The following is an 18,602-nucleotide window of genomic DNA, read 5'->3' on the forward strand; positions in this document are numbered from 1 at the left end:
ATAACCAACTTAAAATGGAAAAATTTAAAAGAAAAAAAAAAAATCCCCCCCCCCAAATTTTTTGAACCCCCTTATGATTCATCACCCCCAAACTCAATCCCAGCCTTCCCTTTGTGGTATGGTACCTTGCAGTACAATTTCAGAGAGATCCATACACTTGAACACAAGTTATTGTCTGGAAACTAGAAAAATGTTTGTTTTTAGGCCCCTTTTTGGCCCCTAATTCCTACAATATTGAGGCAATTACCCCCAAAATCAATCCCAGCCTTCCCTTTGTGGTATGGTACCTTGCAGTACAATTTCAGAGAGATCCATACACTTGAACACAAGTTATTGTCTGGAAACTAGAAAAATGCTTATTTTTGGCCCCTTTTTGGCCCCCAATTCCTAAACGTTTCGGCAATTACCCCCAAACTCAATTCCAGCTTTCCCTTTGTGATATGGAACCTTGTAGTACAATTTCAGAAAGATCCATACACTTACACACAAGTTATTGTCATAAAACTAGAAAAATGCTTGTTTTTTGCCCCTTTTTTGGCCCCTTATTCCTAAAATTTTGAGGCAATTACCCCCAAAATCAATCCCAGCATTCCTTTTGTGATATGGAACCTTGTGGTACAATGTCAGAGAGATCCATACACTAACACACAAGTTATGTCTGGAAGTTACAAAAATGCTTATATTTGGCCCCTTTTTGGCCCCTAATTCCTTTACTGTTGGTACCATAACCCCCAAAATCAATCCCAACCTTCCTTTTGTGGTATTGAACCTTGTGGTAAAATTTCATAGAGATCCATTTACTTAAACTGAAGTTAGAGTGCGAAAACCAATGTGTCTTCGGACGACGCCGGACGACGCCAGACGACGAAGACGACGCCAACGTCATACCAATATACGACCACAAAAATTTTTTTGCGGTCGTATAAAAACAGGACCAAAAATTAAAAATCTAAATGCTTGGTTAGATTTGGCATATCAAAGAACCCCAATAATTCAATTTTTGATGAAATCAAACAAAGTTTCATTTCGGACCCTTTTGACCTCAATATGAACCAATTTGATAGCTGGGCCCACAAATAAAAAATCTAAATACAAGGTTAGATTCAGCATACCAAAGAACCCATTATATTCAATTTTTGTTGAAATCAAACAAAGTTTAATTTTGGACCCCAATTTGGACCAACTTGAAAACTGGACCCAAAATCAAAAATCTAAATACATGTTTAGATTCAGCATATCAAAGAACCCCATATATTCCATTTTTGTTAAAATCAAACTAAGTTTAATTTTGGACCCTTTGGACCTTAATGTAGACCAATTTGAAAACTGGACCCAAAATTAAAAATCTAAATACACGGTTAGATTCGGCATAACAAATAAATAAATGTGGTCAAAGATTTTACAAATGTAATGCGCAATACTGTGCAATTAAAGACTACTTCTCGAAATTTTTCAATATTTGAAATTTGAAAAAAAATAAATGTGGATAGTGTCCACATGTGGACACAGATGATGCCCCCGCTTGCATATCATATAGTTATAAAGGGACATAACTGAAGAACGGTAAAAGTAAAGCTACCCAAATTTGAACTTGATCTGAGTTTTGTGGTAATAAGCATTGTGTGTAAGTCTCATAACATTTGGTTGAGGCTAACTTAAGTAGAGAACAGAAACTTATAATTCAGCAATTTTTCTATTTGTAAACACGCATAACTCTAAAACGGTTGTGTATAAGTTTTATAACATTTGGTTGAGACAAACTAAAGTTAGAAAACAGAAATGAAAAATTCAGCAATTTTTATGTTTATAAAGGGACACAACTCAAGAATGGTAAAAGTGTTGCCACCAAATTTCGTACTTAATCTGTATTATGTAGTAATAAGCATTGTGTATAAGTTTCATATTATTTGGTTGAGGTACTAAAGTTAGAAAACGGAAACAAAAAAATTGTACTTGATCTTAGTTTTGTGGTAATGAATATTGTGTATAGGTTTCATAATGTTTGGTTGGGGCAAACTTGAGTTACAGAATGGAAACTAAAAATTTTGCCATCTTTCGAGTTATAAAGGGGCATAACTCAATAATAGTTAAAGTGACACTATCCAAATTCAACTTGATCTGTGTTTTATCAGTGGAAGTCAAAATTAAACATTGCATTGTATAAAGCATTGAATGTAGTTGATTCAATTATAATCATGGACAAAGGAAGATAACTCCAATTTAATAACAAGAGTGCACACGCTGAAATGTCTCGCCTTCTTTACTAATCATTGATATTATGTTGATAGTCCTAAATATAAAGCTTTATTACAACTGTCACATAAACTTAACATTAACCAAGTAAACTAAACATTGACCAATGAACCATGAAAATGAGGTCAAGGTCAGATGAACCATGCTAGGCAGGCATGTACAGCTAACAATTCTTCCATACAACAAATATAGTTGACCTATTGCTTATAGTTTAAGAAAAACAGACGAAAACACAAAAACTTAACACTGAGCAATGAACCTTGAAAATGAGGTCAAGGTCAAATAAAACCTGCGTGACTGACATATAGATCATAAAATATTTCCATACACCAAATATAGTTGAACTATTGCATATAGTATTAGAAAAAAAGACCAAAACACAAAAACTTAACTTTGACCACTGAACCATGAAAATGAGGTCAAGGTCAGATGACACCTGCCAGCTAGACATGTACACCCTACAATCATTCCATACACCAAATATAGTAGACCTATTGCATACAGTATAAGAAAAACAGACCAAAACACAAAAACTTAACTATAACCACTGAACCATGAAAATGAGGTCAAGGTCAGATGACACCTGCCAGTTGGACATGTACACCTTACAGTCCTTCCATACACTGAATATACTAGACCTATTGCTTATAGTATCTGAGATATGGACTTGACCACGAAAACTTAACCTTGTTCACTGATCCATAAAATGAGGTCGAGGTCAAGTGAAAACTGTCTGACGGGCATGAGGACCTTGCAAGGTACGCACATACCAAATATAGTTATCCTATTACTTATAATAAGAGAAAATTTAACATTACAAAAAATCTGAACTTTTTTTTCAAGTAGTCACTGAACCATGAAAATGAGGTCAAGGACATTGGACATGTGACTGACGGAAACTTCGTAACATGAGGCATCCATATACAAAGTATGAAGCATCCAGGTCTTCCATCTTCTAAAATATAAAGCTTTTAAGAAGTTAGCTAACGCCGCCGCCGCCGCCGGATTGCTATCCCTATGTCGAGCTTTCTGCGACAAAAGTCGCAGGCTCGACAAAAATTACTTGATATTTAGAAGAAAATAAAAATTTTGCAATTTTTCCATTTATAAAGAGGCATAACTCTAGAACCGTTAAAGTGACGCCACCAAAATTCAAACTTGATCTGTGTTTTGTGGTAATAAGCATTGTGTATAAGTTTCATAACATTTGGTTCAGGCAAACTAAAATTAGAGAACGGAAACGAAAAATTCGGCAATTTTCCATTGGTAAAGGGGCATAACTCTAGAACGGTAAAAGTGACGCCACCAAAATTCAAACTTGATCTGTGTTTTGTGATAATAAGCATTGTGTTTAAGTTTCATAACATTTGGTTGAGGCAAACTAAAGTTAGAGAACGGAAACCAATTTTGGGACGTACGTATGTACAGACAAGGGTAAAACTTAATGCCCCCTCCGCTACAGCGGGGGCATAAAAAATATTTGAAGAATAATTCTTTTTAATTTCTGAAATCTGAAATGAGAAAAAATTGACCCCCACAATTTCTTTTTACCCCCCCCCCCCCCCTTTTATCCTCAAAAAAAATTCTTTCTCTCCAGATATGGTCATAATTGCAATTCAAATTTCCAATTACCCATTTAAATTTACCATAGTGCTAACTTAATCTATTTTATAATAGAATTTAAAATATGGTGTCAAATCTTTCATATGGATTTTTTTGTAAAAAAAAAATGATGCAACATTTGCAGATATTTTTACTGGTCTTCCTTTATAAATATGCATTTCTTTAAACATAATTAAAAAGCAGTGCAAGGGAAGTAATCAAAACATTGTATTTGGATTACCTCCCTTACACTGTTTTAAATTGTCTTAATTATTCATTAACCATTACTTTATACATAATTTAAAAGCAGTGTAAGGGAGGTAATTCAAATATTGAATTTGATTTATCTCCCTTACACTGCTTTAAATTATGTTTTGTACTAAAGTATTTGTCCATTAACCAGGACAACCTTGTTTTTCCCCCTTTTTTGCCCCCAATTCCTAAACGGTTTGAGCCATAACCCCCCAAAGCAAATCCTAACCATCCCTTTGTGGTATGGAAACTTGTGGTATAATTTCAGAGAGATCCATACACCGTTCCACAAGTTATTGTCTGGAAACTAGAAAATGCTTATTTTTGGCCCCTTTTAGGCCCCTAATTCCTTAACTGTTGGTACCATAACCCCCAAAATCAATCCCAACCTTCCTTTTGTGGTATTGAACCTTATGGTAAAATTTCATAGAGATCCATTCACTTAAACTAAAGAGTGCGAAAACCAATGTGTCTTCGGACGACGACACCGACGCCAACGTCATACCAATATACGACCCCAAAATTTTTTGGGTTGGTATAAAAATTAAGGCATAATATTTTTTCATGCAAAATTGTGTAAGGTTCTAGGTCATATTCAAAGATTGCAATTTTATTTAAATCATTTGTGTATTTTGTGTTTTTATTTGTGTTATTGATGTTTATCCCCATCTTATTTAATTCCTATCTTTGCATAACAGATCTGTGACACATTCATTAATTTCACTTCAATCTACTTTTGATGGAATAAATGGATGCATGCATACATTTCTGAACTTACAGAAAAGATATGTTTGAGCTACACACAACTCAAAAAGAGTTGAAACACAAAAATATATGACCTGTTGCAATCTTGGAATTTTGTTTTAAAAAGCAATGAATTCTCAAATTTTGACTGGGAACTTACAGTGCAATTTGTGATCCAGTAATCTTTCTCGACAAGATTCAGCTGGTAGATGGTCTTTGCCAGCAATACTATGGCAGTCCAGAACTGACAGATCACTGCCATACATGGCCATGCTCCAGTGATTGGAAGGAATATTGCTAGGAAAATTACATATACAGCACTCACAGCAGACACCTGTAAAAGAGACAATACATGTGTTTAGAATAAAAATTGATTCAAGGTAGGAATAGGGAATAACAATGTACTAATATCAAAAAGTAAACTCTTTTCTTTTCTTTTGGTCTGGGAAACATGGTTGATTTATTAGTTGAAATTGGACTTTTAACCAGCTTTCATGAAATGTGAGTACTCTAACTTGGTATTGCAAATAAAAACTAACATTTCTGATTTTGAAAGCATTAGTTGCAGCATAAGTTTTGGTTCAATGTTGAAGGCCATATGATGACCTGAAGTTGGTCACATCCTTGTCCCTTTGGGTATTTGGTGGAAAGTCATGCCATTTGCAAACATACAACATCTACTTACTTTATCCATGGTATATTTAAACAGCAAACTTGAGGATACATTCAATCCCCTAATGGGGGCCAATTTGGGAGGAAATCATTTTAATATAAAACAAGAAGATGCTGTATGATTGCAAATGAGACAACTATCCACCAAAGAAGTGGATGTAAGCAATTAAAGGCAACTGTACGGCCTTCAACAATGAGAAAAACCTACCGTATAGTTGGCTATAAAAGGCCCTGATGTGATAAATATGAAACAATTCGGTTGAGAAAAATAACGGCCTAATTTATAATAAAACAATTTACGACAAACAAATATGACAGACATGAACCAATGACAACCATTGAACTACAGGCTCCTAACTTGGGACAGGCACTTAAAGCATGTGGCAGGTTAAACATGTTTGAAGGCGCCAACCCTCACTATTGGAATAATTGACTCTTATATTGTACAACTCTTCACATTAAATTCAGATATCAGCAAACAAGAAGTAGGTGTCTGAAAGATTCTAAATGTGATCGCACATTACAACTCTTCACTGTCAAGTATTTCCTGAGAAAAGTGTGACAAACATTTATTTGTAGGATGGTAAAACAGGGTGATATTGCACTTCCAAATTTCATTTAAGTGAAGAATTTTAGAAAGAGAGGCAGACAATATCAAAGGGATATTCAAACTCTAAAGTTTAGGCCAAACTGACTACGCCACTGTAAAAAGCAATAAAATGGGGCGCAGCTTGATACGACCCTGAACAGTTGGGGCAAGTATGGACACAACATTCAAGCTTGATACAGCACTGAATTTGGATTGTAATTAAATATTTGACACAGCATAGGTTTCTGACACAGAATGAATGTGGTCTAAGAACTTGAAAATTTTTAATTTACCTATTCAAACCATATCATTATTGTTTGCTTTTGTATATAAATCAGAATTAACCAACTTAAAATGGAAAATTTTAAAGAAAACCCCCCCCCCCCCCAAATTTTTTGAACCCCCTTATGATTCATCACCCCCAAAACTCAATCCCAGCCTTCCCTTTGTGGTATGGTACCTTGCAGTACAATTTCAGAGAGATCCATACACTTGAACACAAGTTATTGTCTGGAAACTAGAAAAATGCTAGTTTTTTTAGCCCCTTTTTGGCCCCAAATTCCTAAACGTTTAGGGCAACTACCCCCAAACTCAAACCCAGCTTTCCCTTTGTGATATGGAACCTTGTAGTACAATTTCATAAAAATCAATACACTTACACACAAGTTATTGTCCTGAAACTAGAAAAATGCTTGTTTTTTTGCCCCTTTATTGCCCCTAATTCCTAAAATTTTGAGGCAATTACCCTCAAAATCAATCCCAGCATTCCCTTTGTGGTATGGTACCTTGCAGTACAATTTCAGAGAGATCCATACACTTGAACACAAGTAATTGTCTGGAAACTAGAAAAATGCTAGTTTTTTTGCCCCTTTTTGGCCCCTTATTTCTAAACGTTTTGGGCAATTACCCCCAAACTCAATTCCAGCTTTCCCTTTGTGATATGGAACCTTGTAGTACAATTTCATAAAGATCCATACACTTACACACAAGTTATTGTAATGAAACTAGAAAAATGCTTGTTTTTTGCCCCTTTTTGGCCCCTAATTCCTAAAATTTGGAGGCAATTACCCCCAAAATCAATCCCAGCATTCCCTTTGTGATATGGAACCTTGTGGTACAATGTCAGAGAGATCCATACACTAACACACAAGTTATGTCTGAAAGTTACAAAAATGCTTATTTTTGGCCCCTTTTTGGCCCTAATTCCTTAACTATTGGTACCATAACCCCCAAAATCAATCCCCACCTTCCTTTTGTGGTATTGAACCTTATGGTAAAATTTCATAGAGATCCATTTACTTAAACTAAAGTTAGAGTGCCAAAACCAATGTGTCTTCGGACGACGACACCGACGACGACACCGACAACGACAACACCAACATCATACCAATATACGACCACAAAATTTTTTTGCGGTCGTATAAAAAACCTCCAAAAGACAAGCAACAGTTTAAAAAACACAACATAGAAAACTAAAAACAGAGACACTGTGTCTGTATATGTCCATTTATTTTTCAAACTGTGCATTTGATCTGCAGTTCTATAGAAGAGTTAAATTGAAATGCTTAATTCTATATATTTTTTCGATGATATAACTGCAAGGAAATGTAATTGTATATATTATCTATAGACTTTGTTTAATTACAATTACTTTTGTTCTATTTTATCAATCCTTTTGAAATTTCCCTTCCAAAATTAAAGGTTTAGACCAATTTGTGCAATTCTTGTACTGCATTTTTGTTTTTTGGTATGTGAGTTCAAATGGCTGAAGTGAAACGGACTATATATTCTGAAAACACTAGCATAGCAAGGTAAACCCATTTTTTAAAAATAGTGCTTGTGTACACAAATTTTAAAGTAAAGCAATAGGGCCTTCTAGGTGACAGGCAGGATTTTTGGTCAATTTAATAAAAGGAAAGATATGGATTAAATATGATGCAGTTATAACATCTGAATAAGGTAATAATGTTTTAGCCATAGTCATTATGCGTAACAAACTACTATGCAAAAATGTTAAAAAGGTATGACCTTGTTTCATGGTAAAATTATTTGGGAAGTATGACTAAATGAACGAATGAAGTTATAAAAGTTATGATGTATAATCTTTTCACAACACTGTGTCTTGTCATAAAAAAGAAATTTTATCTGCAAAATTGAAATAAAATATAAATGCATGCTAGAATTTCAACATAATTTTATAAAATAATAGAAACACAATTGTAATCAAACAATAATTATCAGAATCAGAAATGTCTTTCATTCTTTCAACATTTCAATGAACACACAATAATAGATATATTCATGTTCATTCTACTTCAAGGTGAATTACAGTTAATTAAAAGGGCATAAGCTACGAATTCTACAAAAATATACATAATGATTTGTTTCGTTTCAAACATTTATAAAAGCAGAATAAAGAAATAATATTTTCCTTTTAGCAGTCAATACTTCAGGTTCAAATTCATTGAAATCAGCTGAACAAAAACTGGTGTATTATTGGCTTGCATGTCAATAATTTACCTCATTTTTACGTATTATGTCTGTTTGTTTTGCTCACACATTGTTGTCAATATAATGGAATTCTATGCAACTGTCATACAAGTCAGAGTTTTAGCTAGCTTTAAAACCACGTTTTATCCACCATTTTCTAAACGAAATGCCTGTACCAAGTCAGGAATATGACAGTTGTTTTCCATTTGTTTCATGTGTTTGAGCTTTTGATTTTGCCATTTGATAAAGGACTTTCTGTTTTGAATTTTCCTTGGAGGTTGGTATTTTTGCAATCTAATTAAAATTAAATCTCCGCACTTGCTCCTCGTTGTTTATATGTCGCGCGACATATAAACAACGAGGAGCAAGTGCGGAGATTTAATTTTAATTAGATTGGTATTTTTGTTGTTTTACTTTTTTTTAGGTACCATGATACACTTCACTTTTCAAAATTTTCTGTTTTTAATTTTCTTCAACTGTTAGTATTTGATTTTGCCTTTCAAGTGAATTAAGTTTTTTATTGTATATGAATCTTTTGATGCTTATTTTTTAACTGTGTTACAAGTCCAAACTTTGTATAATAGAAACAAGATCTGTAAAAAAAAAATAACTAGAGGCTCTAAAGAGCCTGTGTCGCTCACCTAAGTCTATGTGCATAATCAACAATGGACTCTCTCCAAATTTGTAGACAAGAATAGTTCATGACAAAAAGTTCTTTCTTATTATAATTTTTATCATAAAAGGTAAAATGCAAAAAAAAATTGAAAAAAATTGTCATTAAAGGGCAATAACTCCAATAAGGAGTTGTTGGAAAATTTCCTCCATATGATCTTAAATGTAGATCTTGTCTTCATGATCATTTTGCTTATTTAAGTTTCTATCAATCTATCAAAATTTATAAGGTATAAGGCAAAAACACAAAAAAATTGGTAAAAAATGTCATCAAAGGGCAATAACTCAAGTTTTTCAACCATGCCATACTTATTCGTAGATCTTGTCTTGCTGATCATTTTTGCAACTTCAAGTTTCTCTCCATCTATTATAGTTTTCAAGATAAAAGGCAAAAATTTTAAAAAATGCTCAAATTTGTCATGTAAGGGCAATTACTCTTAAAAAAGTCGCCTGACAGTTTTGATGCCAATGAACAATCGGTAGAGCTCAAGATTCTGAAATTTTTGCCCCTGTCAGATTTTCTCTATTTATAGCAGTTTTCAAAATCGGACACATTTTTTAAACTAGATACCCCAATAATGATTGTAATCAAATTTGGTTAAATTTGGCCCAGTAGTTTCAGAGGAGACGTTAACGACGACAGACAACGATGGACGACCGACGCCAAGTGATGAGAAAAGCTGACATGGCCCTTTGGGCCAGGTGAGCTAAAAAAAAAGCTAATAGGATTATCAACAGTTTTTTAATATAAATTGCAATGTGTGTGCTAAATAATTTTTTGAGTGTGCAAAATACCTCAATAACAATATTTCTCAACTATCAAAACCAGATGTTCACTCAGACTTCAACTTTGAAACTGACTATATTTTCAGAAATCGTAAGCATGACAGTACCCAAAGTGAAAGTAAACCAATAGGCTTTCTATTTAAGACAGGCAGGAATTTGATTATGCAGTTATAACATCTGAATAAGGTAATTATGTTGTAGCCATAGTCACAACACATAACAAACTACTGTACAAAAGAACAAAAAAGAATGACCTAGTTTCATGGTAAAAGTATTTGAGTAGTTCAATTGAAATGAATGAATGAAGTTATTACTAAAAAAACTAACATCTATAATCTTTGCACAACAAAGGCATACAGCATTTATTTTTTTTGTCACATTTCTTTTACAGTTTTTCTTTTACTTTTTATACAATTACAACATATCTTGTACCATTTAGTAATTTCGAAGAGCATCATCTTATTAACTATGTGTTGTATAGATTAAAGAAGAGCCCTTTTTATTTGGCCCATGAAATTGCAAAAATATCAAACTTTTTCAAGACTTTCAAAATTATGTTAATTTTATTGATAAATATAGTAGGTTAATATAACAGGTCACTTGTGATCTTACCATGATGTCTTAACCATGTTTAAATTGACATGTTTGACCAAAAAGGGAAATTTTACACATAGTTTTCAGACAAAACATAGGCCAAAGGCTTTACCCAAAAAGATATTTTAAACACGTTGACATGTTAATACAAGTGTGCACACGCTGAAATGTCTCGCCTGCTTTACTGACCATTGCTTTTATGTTGATAGTCCTAAATATAAAGCTTTACTACAAGTTTCACATAAACTTAGCATGATCCAAGAAAATGAGGTCAAGGTCAGATAAACCAAACCAGAAATACATGTACACCTTACAATCATTCCATACACCAAATATAGTTGACCTATTGCTTATAGTTTCTAAGAAACGAACTTAACCAGGAAAACTTAATATTGATCAATGAACCAAGAAAATGAGGTCAAGGTCAGATGAACCATGTCAGACAGACATGTACACCTTACAATCAATCTATGCATTAAATATAGTTGACATATTGCTTATAGTATCTAAGAAACAAACTTAACCATGAAAACTTAACATTGACCAATGAATCATGGAAATGAGGTCAAGGTCAGATGATACCTGCCAGACAGACATGTACAGCTTACAATCATTCCATACACCAAATATAGTTGACCTATTGCTTACAGTTTAAGAAAAACAGACCAAAACATAAATAAAATGCTTCGCTGGGGCGCAGCTTGATACGACCGCAGAGGTCGAACCCTGAACAGTTGGGGCAAGTATGGACACAAAATTCAAGCTTGATACAGCTATGACTTTGGATTGTCATTAAATATTTGACACAGCATAGGTTTCTGACACAGGATGAATGTGGTGTAAGAACTGGAAAAAATTTAATTTACCTATTATGGTGGAATATCCATAAACTAAATTGTTTGTTAATTTCAATATATCAAAGAATATGTAGAATTCAATGTTTGATGTAATGTAATAAAGTTGAAATTTGGACCGTTTTTGTTCAATGTGGACCAATTTGGTAACATGTATAAATAATCAAAAATCTAAATTAAAATAGAAAGTGACATCATAGTCATGGCTAAAAATAAACAAAAATCCTTAATCAGCAACATTTAAAGTAATATCTAAAAATAAAATTCCTTTGTAACCATAAAAGCCCATTTAAATACATCATAAAGGTATTAAAATAGAAAGTGACATCATAGTCATGGCTAAAAATAAACAAAAATCCTTAATCAGCAACATTTAAAGTAATATCTAAAAATAAAATTCCTTTGTAACCATAAAAGCCCATTTAAATACATCATAAAGATATTAAAATAGAAAATGACATCATAGCCATGGCTAAACATAGCAAAAAACCCGTAATCAGCATCATTTAACAGTAATATCTTTCCCTTTGTGAAATGAAACATTGTAGTAAAATTTCAGAAAGATCCATACACTTACACACAAGTTATTGTCATGAAACTAGAAAAATGCTTGTTTTTTGCCCCCTTTTGGCCCCTTATTCCTAAAATTTTGAGGCAATAAACCCCAAAATCAATCCCAGCATTGACCCTTTGTGATATGGAATCTTGTGGTACAATGTCAAAGAGATCCATATGCTAACACACAAGTTATGTCTGGAAGTTACAAAAATGCTTATTTTCGGCCCCTTTTTGGCCCCTAATTCCTTAACTGTTGGTACCATAACCCCCAAAATCAATCCCCACCTTCCTATTGTGGTATTGAACCTTATGGTAAAATTTCATAGAGATCCATTCACTTAAACTAAAGTTAGAGTGCGAAAACCATTGTGTATTCGGACGACGACGACGACGCCAACGTCATACCAATATACGACCTCAAAATTTTTTTGCGGTCGTATAAAAATTAACACTGAGCAATGAACCATGAAAATGAAGTCAAGGTCAAATAAAACCTGCCAGACTTACATGTACATCGTAAAATATTTCCATACACCAAATATAGTTGACCTATTGCTTATAGTATTAAAAAAAAAGACCAAAACACAAAAACTTAACTTTAACCACTGAACCATGAAAATGAAGTCAAGGTCAGATGGCACCTGCCAGTTGGATATGTACACCTTACAATCATTCCATACACCAAATATAGTAGAACTATTGCTTATAGTATCTGAGATATGGACTTGACCACGAAAACTTAACCTTGTTCACTGATCCATGAAATGAGGTGGAGGTTAGATGAAAACTGTCTGACAGGCATGAGGACCATGCAAGGTACCCACATACTAAATATAGTTATCCTATTATTCATAATAAGAGAGAAATTAACATTACAAAAAATCTTAACTTTTTTTTCAAGTAGTCACTGAACCATGAAAATGAGGTCAAGGACAATGGACATATGACAGACGGAAACTTCATAACATAAGGCATCTATATACAAAGTATGAAGCATCCAGGTGTTCCACCTTCTAAAATATAAAGCTTTAAAGTAGTTAGTCCGCCGCCGCCGGAATCACTATCCCTATGTCGAGCTTTCTGCGACAGAAGTCGCAGGCTCGACAAAAATACAGTTTGCAGCAAAATATCTTTTTGGGTAAAGCTTTTGTTCATATTTGAATATAAATTATAAGATCTTTATTACAATGAGGTTTTTTCAGCCGTTTTCAGTTATGCACAATACTTGCATTTTACACCTATGTTCTATAGCCTTGGCAGCCATGTTAATAGGCAGACGGGATCATGACATATTTTTTAAACTAGATACCCTTAGAATGAATGTAGATCAGAGGAGAAGATTTTTTGTAAAAGTTAACAGATGATGGACACCAAGTGATGGTAAAAAAGCTCAAAGAGGCATCAATCCACACACAAATAACTGAAAGATTTTTTTCTGTACATATATTTACAGGGATGATCAGACCAAAATCATTTCAAATAACTTCTGTTTTATTTTATTTACAGGGAAATGATAAAACTAAGATATTTTTATCAATCTTCTATAACTAAACTTATGTCAACATTATTGCAAATATTTGAATCCTTATTTTTTGTATTGCCTTCAATGAAAGTTGCAGAAGGTGAATCTTAGGTGTCAATTTGCAAGTAATCTCCCTACTTTCATGGAGAAAAAAAGTGTATTTAAGTACAACATGTAGATCATGACGAGACCTTGTCTAATTTGGAAAAATTACAAATATTGTTCTGCATCTGAAACTCACAATGTACACATCATTGTATTTAAGAAAATACAGTACTGATAATAAACATTTTCTACCTAAACTTAATTTTATAATAAGCTATGTGTTAAACTGTTTTAGGTTGATGGCATTTTCATCAGCATTTAAAACTGACAGTATAGAACAAACTACAGCAGTATGCCATCTTTGTGAAATAGAACCCAATCTCAAATGGAAATGTAGGGAATGCAACCTGTTAATGTGCCAAAGATGTAAGGACAAAATCCATCCTAAATTTCCATCTGCTATTTATCATGATGTCGTAGACATAAAGGATATCGGGAAAGATGAAGATGATCAAGTAGCAGAACTGATTTTCACAAATCTGAAATGTAAATTGCATAAAAGTCAAATCTGCAGTCTTTTTTGTAATACCTGTCATGAAATTGTTTGTCCCACTTGCTTTACCAAGCGACATAAAGCGCATAATTTGATAGAAGTAAAACAAGGTTATAATAAAATTGTAGACAAACTGAAAGATGTTGATAAAACAATTGATCAACAGTTTGACACTTCCAGCATTAATGAAGAAAAAATAAATGCAGCCAAGTTTGTAGGGCAAATTAACAATGCTAGGGCAACCAAGGAAATTGAAAGTCAAGCTGAAGAATTGCTAAAAGCTGTTGAAACATATAAAGACAAGCTTTTGACTGACCTAAGGCAGAAATCCAACAGTCTGTTTCTATCTTTAGAAGAAGAAAGAAAACAAACAAAAAGAACAAGAGAGAGACTTATGGAACAAAAGAAAAAGGTCAACGAGGTTAACGAGGTAATTCAGTCTAAAGATATGCAAGAAGTTTTTGCTGCATCAAAACTTTTGGAAAATATAGCAATACCTAAAGCTGCAATAAAAAATAACTTTGACTGTCTTCCAACAGTTATCAGGGGACAAATTAAAAACATTTCTAAAGTGTTTGGATCAATTCAAGAAAATGATTTGAAACCAAACCTTAAGTATAACATAAAACAACTGGTTCTACCGAATTTTGATCTTCTCTTAGAACTGAACAACTACAAAATGATGTTTAGTCCTGATGGTACCATGCTGATTTCTGACCTACAAACAATACTGAACCTTGATATAACAACAGACCCTGTATCTATCATATCCGAAATAAAAGCCAGAAGCAACTGCATGGCAGTAGATTCTTCTGGAGATATTCTGCTGTCTAATGGTTCTTCAACATTAGAACTTTTATGTAAAGATACCAAGCAAATTTTACCAACAGGATTTAACATTTCTCAAATGAAAATGACAGCTGTCCATGTATCATACAATAAGGACATTATAGTAGCAGGTTTTCTTGATCAAGCAACTAAACTTGTAGTTATGAATCCAACAGCAGAGGTAAAGAAAGAATACCAGTTTGACAATAACAAGAAACTGCTGTTTACGGAAGTGATCTGTATTACAAGTAATCAAAGGAATAGCATTGGCATAATAGATATAACTTGTGAAGGTGGTATTGGACGCGTTCTTATAATATGTCTAGATAGCAACTCTGTCACTGTTTACACAGGGCATTCTGCATTTAAATTTCAAGGGATTGAATTTAAACCATATGATATAGTCTGTACAGCCTTAGATAACTTTATAGTATTAGATAAACAGAACAAGTCATTGCATATAATTAACAATAAAGGTCAGGCAATCACAACCTTTCTTACTGACCAGTTAATCGCTGAAAGTCCTGATGCATTATGTATTAGTGGCACTAGTCACTTATATATTGCATGTCATGCTATTGAGCACTACTGTAAAACCTCAGTTTACTCTGTAGATATCTGTGGTTGGTAATGTCATAAGAGGGCTCAAGATTTATTCATTTATTAGTTCCTTCATTTGGCAATTGAATTTACTTTAATTCTAATACTTTTAACCAAGTCCTTTGTTGGTCAAAATTTGAAGAAAGACTTTACCAATCTATAAGCACTTAAGTGATAATTTTCGTGCAATTTTGTTCCAAGAAGCAAATTACAACTTTTTAGTCTTTGGTTTAATCAAACTGTGGTGCAATCCAACAAACCCATCACTTGATGCAAAAATGCTACCAGTTAAAGAGTTTCCCTGACATATGCAACCATTATCAATTTTAGTATTCCATTAAGGTAAAAGACATAATATGTCTGAAATGTATGAGCTGTTTGATTCATCATTAAAACAAGAAATCATTTGACGCTTGAAAAAATTGGAAATCTTGAATAATTTATTTCTGAAACTAATCTGACTAAGGGGGGTCTATCCCATGGCTTCCAAAATGGATGTATTGTCCCAAAAAGTCTGGGAAATTTTATTTTTCAAACCTGAACTAGATAACATAATTCAGGAAAAAAATTTGAGGTTTATGCAATCTCTTTGACCTGACATTTTGCGTTGATTTTATGTTGAAAGTCTTAATAATAAAGTTTTTACTACAAGTATCACATAAAATAAACACTATCAATGATCCATGATAATGAGGTCAATGTCAGATAAACCCTTCCAGACAGACATGTGCGCCTTACAATCTTTCCATAAATTAAATATAGTTTATCTTTTGCTATTAGTATCCAAGAAACAGACCAAACCATGAAAACATAACATTTTGAAAAATGAACATTGGAAATGAGGTCAAGGTCAAATGATACATGCCAGCTAGACATGTACACTGTAAAATCATTCCATACATCACATAAGTTTGCTTATAGTTTTTCAAAAACTGATCAAAACACAAAAGATTAACATTGACCGATGAACTATGAAAATGAGCTTATTGAGTCAAAGTAGATGAGCCTCGACAGACTGACATGTACATCTTAAAATCATTCCATACACCATATTTAGTTGACCTACTGCTTATAGCATCTGAGCAATAGATACATAAATTAAACCTTGAAAACTGATCCAAGAAATTAGGTCAAGGCCAGGTTAACCCTGTCTGACCTCGCATATACGCCTTGCAAGGAACCATTATACCAAATATAGTTATCTCATTTCTCATAATAAGTGAGAAATTCACATGACAAAAAAAAAAACATTTTGTAAGCAGTTGAACCAGACAATACGGAAACTTTATAACATCAGGCATCTGTATACAAAGTGTAGCATCAGAGTCTTCCACCCTCTGAAATATAAAGCTTTATAGGAATAGTTTATGTCATCGTAAGATTGTAATCCCTAAGTCTTGTCTGACAGCTGAAATTTACCTGTTCAGGCAATGACAGGTAAATTATATTGTACTGGACATTGATCCGTCTTTTAAAAGTTCTTTTCTGAAATTTCACTGGTTTGCATTTTAATAAAATGATAACAGTCTATCAGAGATATCTATTAAAATATGAATAGTTAAATCTTAAAAGTGAGTAAAATTTTTTTTAGAGAAGAATCGACAGAACTACCTTGTTTGAACTAATACAAAAGAGGACATGTAAGCATGTGAGAGATTTAATTATGCAGTCAAATTCTTCCAAAATGTTAAAAATATCAATGTTACTTGTATCTTACATTCATTTCAAGTAGTTTCTTGAAGAAATAACATGGAAAGAACTACTTAAACTCAATTGTGCTTGATAAACTTACACATACTTTTACGTATTCATTTCTTGTCCGTGTTTTACCATTGTCAAGTCAACATCTGGTACAGGTAATAGGAAAATGTGCTTTTCAAAAACAAAAGTAGTTTCTGACTGCATGTTTTTGCATAAATAAAGAGTCTAAGGCAGATGTTAGCATGTTTATGTCGCACATTTTGAATAATGCACTGCCAATGTAACAGTCGTGTCAAAACATCCAATTTATATCAGAAGTCTGGAGTTTAATATCAATCATTGTTATAATGCCCAAACTATTACCTTGATTGCCTTTTGTAAATCTAAAGGGATTCAAAATGGGATACGAAAAAATGTCTGGCTGGTTCAAATATTTTTTGGGAAGGCCTCCATGGCTAAGGGGTTAGTTAGTTTTATATTTACTTTTTATTTATACCCTGAGCCTTGAATGACTTTCTATTTTTCAAAAATTATTCCTATTTTGATTAATTCCCTGTTTTGACGACTGTCCAGCCATTTCCAATACGAAGAACAGAAAAAATTAGTATCATTCCATTTTCATTCTAGTTATTTACTAATGTATCATTGAACCATTATCTTGGACTCCATTAATTTTCCATTTGAACTTATACAATATGCACTTACTTAATTTTTTGTCAGAAAAGTTGAAATATTTAATAAAAAATATTATGGGTCAAGGAACAGTAAATTGGCAATGAAACAGATTTTTTCAATAGTTATTTTTCAAATACAACTATTGAAGACCTGTTAAAATAAAACTGAAAAGAAATATAAAATAGTCCATTTAACTGTTATATTTGAATTAGTATTAATGATAAAGATTTAAAAAAATTTAAACCTAATATAAGAAAGGAACTGAGGTAAAATTGGCAATGAGACAACTTATCTCTAAAGAACAGCCATCATCTATAATCAAAACTCAAACTGTATTGTAAGTAAGATAATTCATATCTGTATATAAATGATGTAAAAAAAAATGTTCTAACATAACATGACTCTCTTCTTCTGCTTTGTAGACACATATAAGGCTGCTCATACTGATGAAGGATATTTGTTATCCGAAATATTTTGTAGTTTTTGTTTCATATTTTTTTATCATTGTTTAGGTGTTGTTGTACACTTTTTAAGATGTATATTTAATTTATTTACTTTGTACAGTAACGTTCTCCATCGCGATCCGACACCCTCGTAAGAATGATTGATTTG

General features: G+C 33.0%; 2 protein-coding genes across 5 annotated transcripts in view; one reads left to right on the forward strand and one right to left on the reverse strand.

Moving 5' to 3' along the window:
* LOC127701257 (piezo-type mechanosensitive ion channel component 1-like) overlaps window positions 1-18,602 on the reverse strand; it is a 128,180-nt gene that overhangs the window by 60,058 nt on the left and 49,520 nt on the right. For all 3 annotated transcript variants that reach the window (XM_052205077.1, XM_052205076.1, XM_052205075.1), the window contains one exon: window positions 5,012-5,185. In XM_052205077.1, coding sequence (XP_052061037.1) covers window positions 5,012-5,185 — 174 coding nt within the window. The remainder of the gene's footprint in view (window positions 1-5,011; window positions 5,186-18,602) is intronic.
* On the forward strand, window positions 7,963-15,669 carry LOC127701294 (uncharacterized). Of its 2 annotated transcripts, XM_052205165.1 has the most exons (3): window positions 7,963-8,071; window positions 10,147-10,246; window positions 13,929-15,669. In XM_052205165.1, the coding sequence occupies exon 3, from the start codon at window positions 13,933-13,935 to the stop codon at window positions 15,643-15,645; it is 1,713 nt and encodes a 570-aa protein (XP_052061125.1). In that variant the 5' UTR covers window positions 7,963-8,071; window positions 10,147-10,246; window positions 13,929-13,932; the 3' UTR covers window positions 15,646-15,669. The 2 variants fall into 2 exon arrangements, with proteins under 2 accessions (XP_052061125.1, XP_052061126.1); XM_052205166.1 differs by lacking the exon at window positions 10,147-10,246.

Source organism: Mytilus californianus, unplaced genomic scaffold (genome assembly GCF_021869535.1).
Source record: "Mytilus californianus isolate M0D057914Y unplaced genomic scaffold, xbMytCali1.0.p SCAF_5, whole genome shotgun sequence".
Classification (NCBI taxonomy): Eukaryota; Metazoa; Mollusca; class Bivalvia; order Mytilida; family Mytilidae; genus Mytilus; species Mytilus californianus.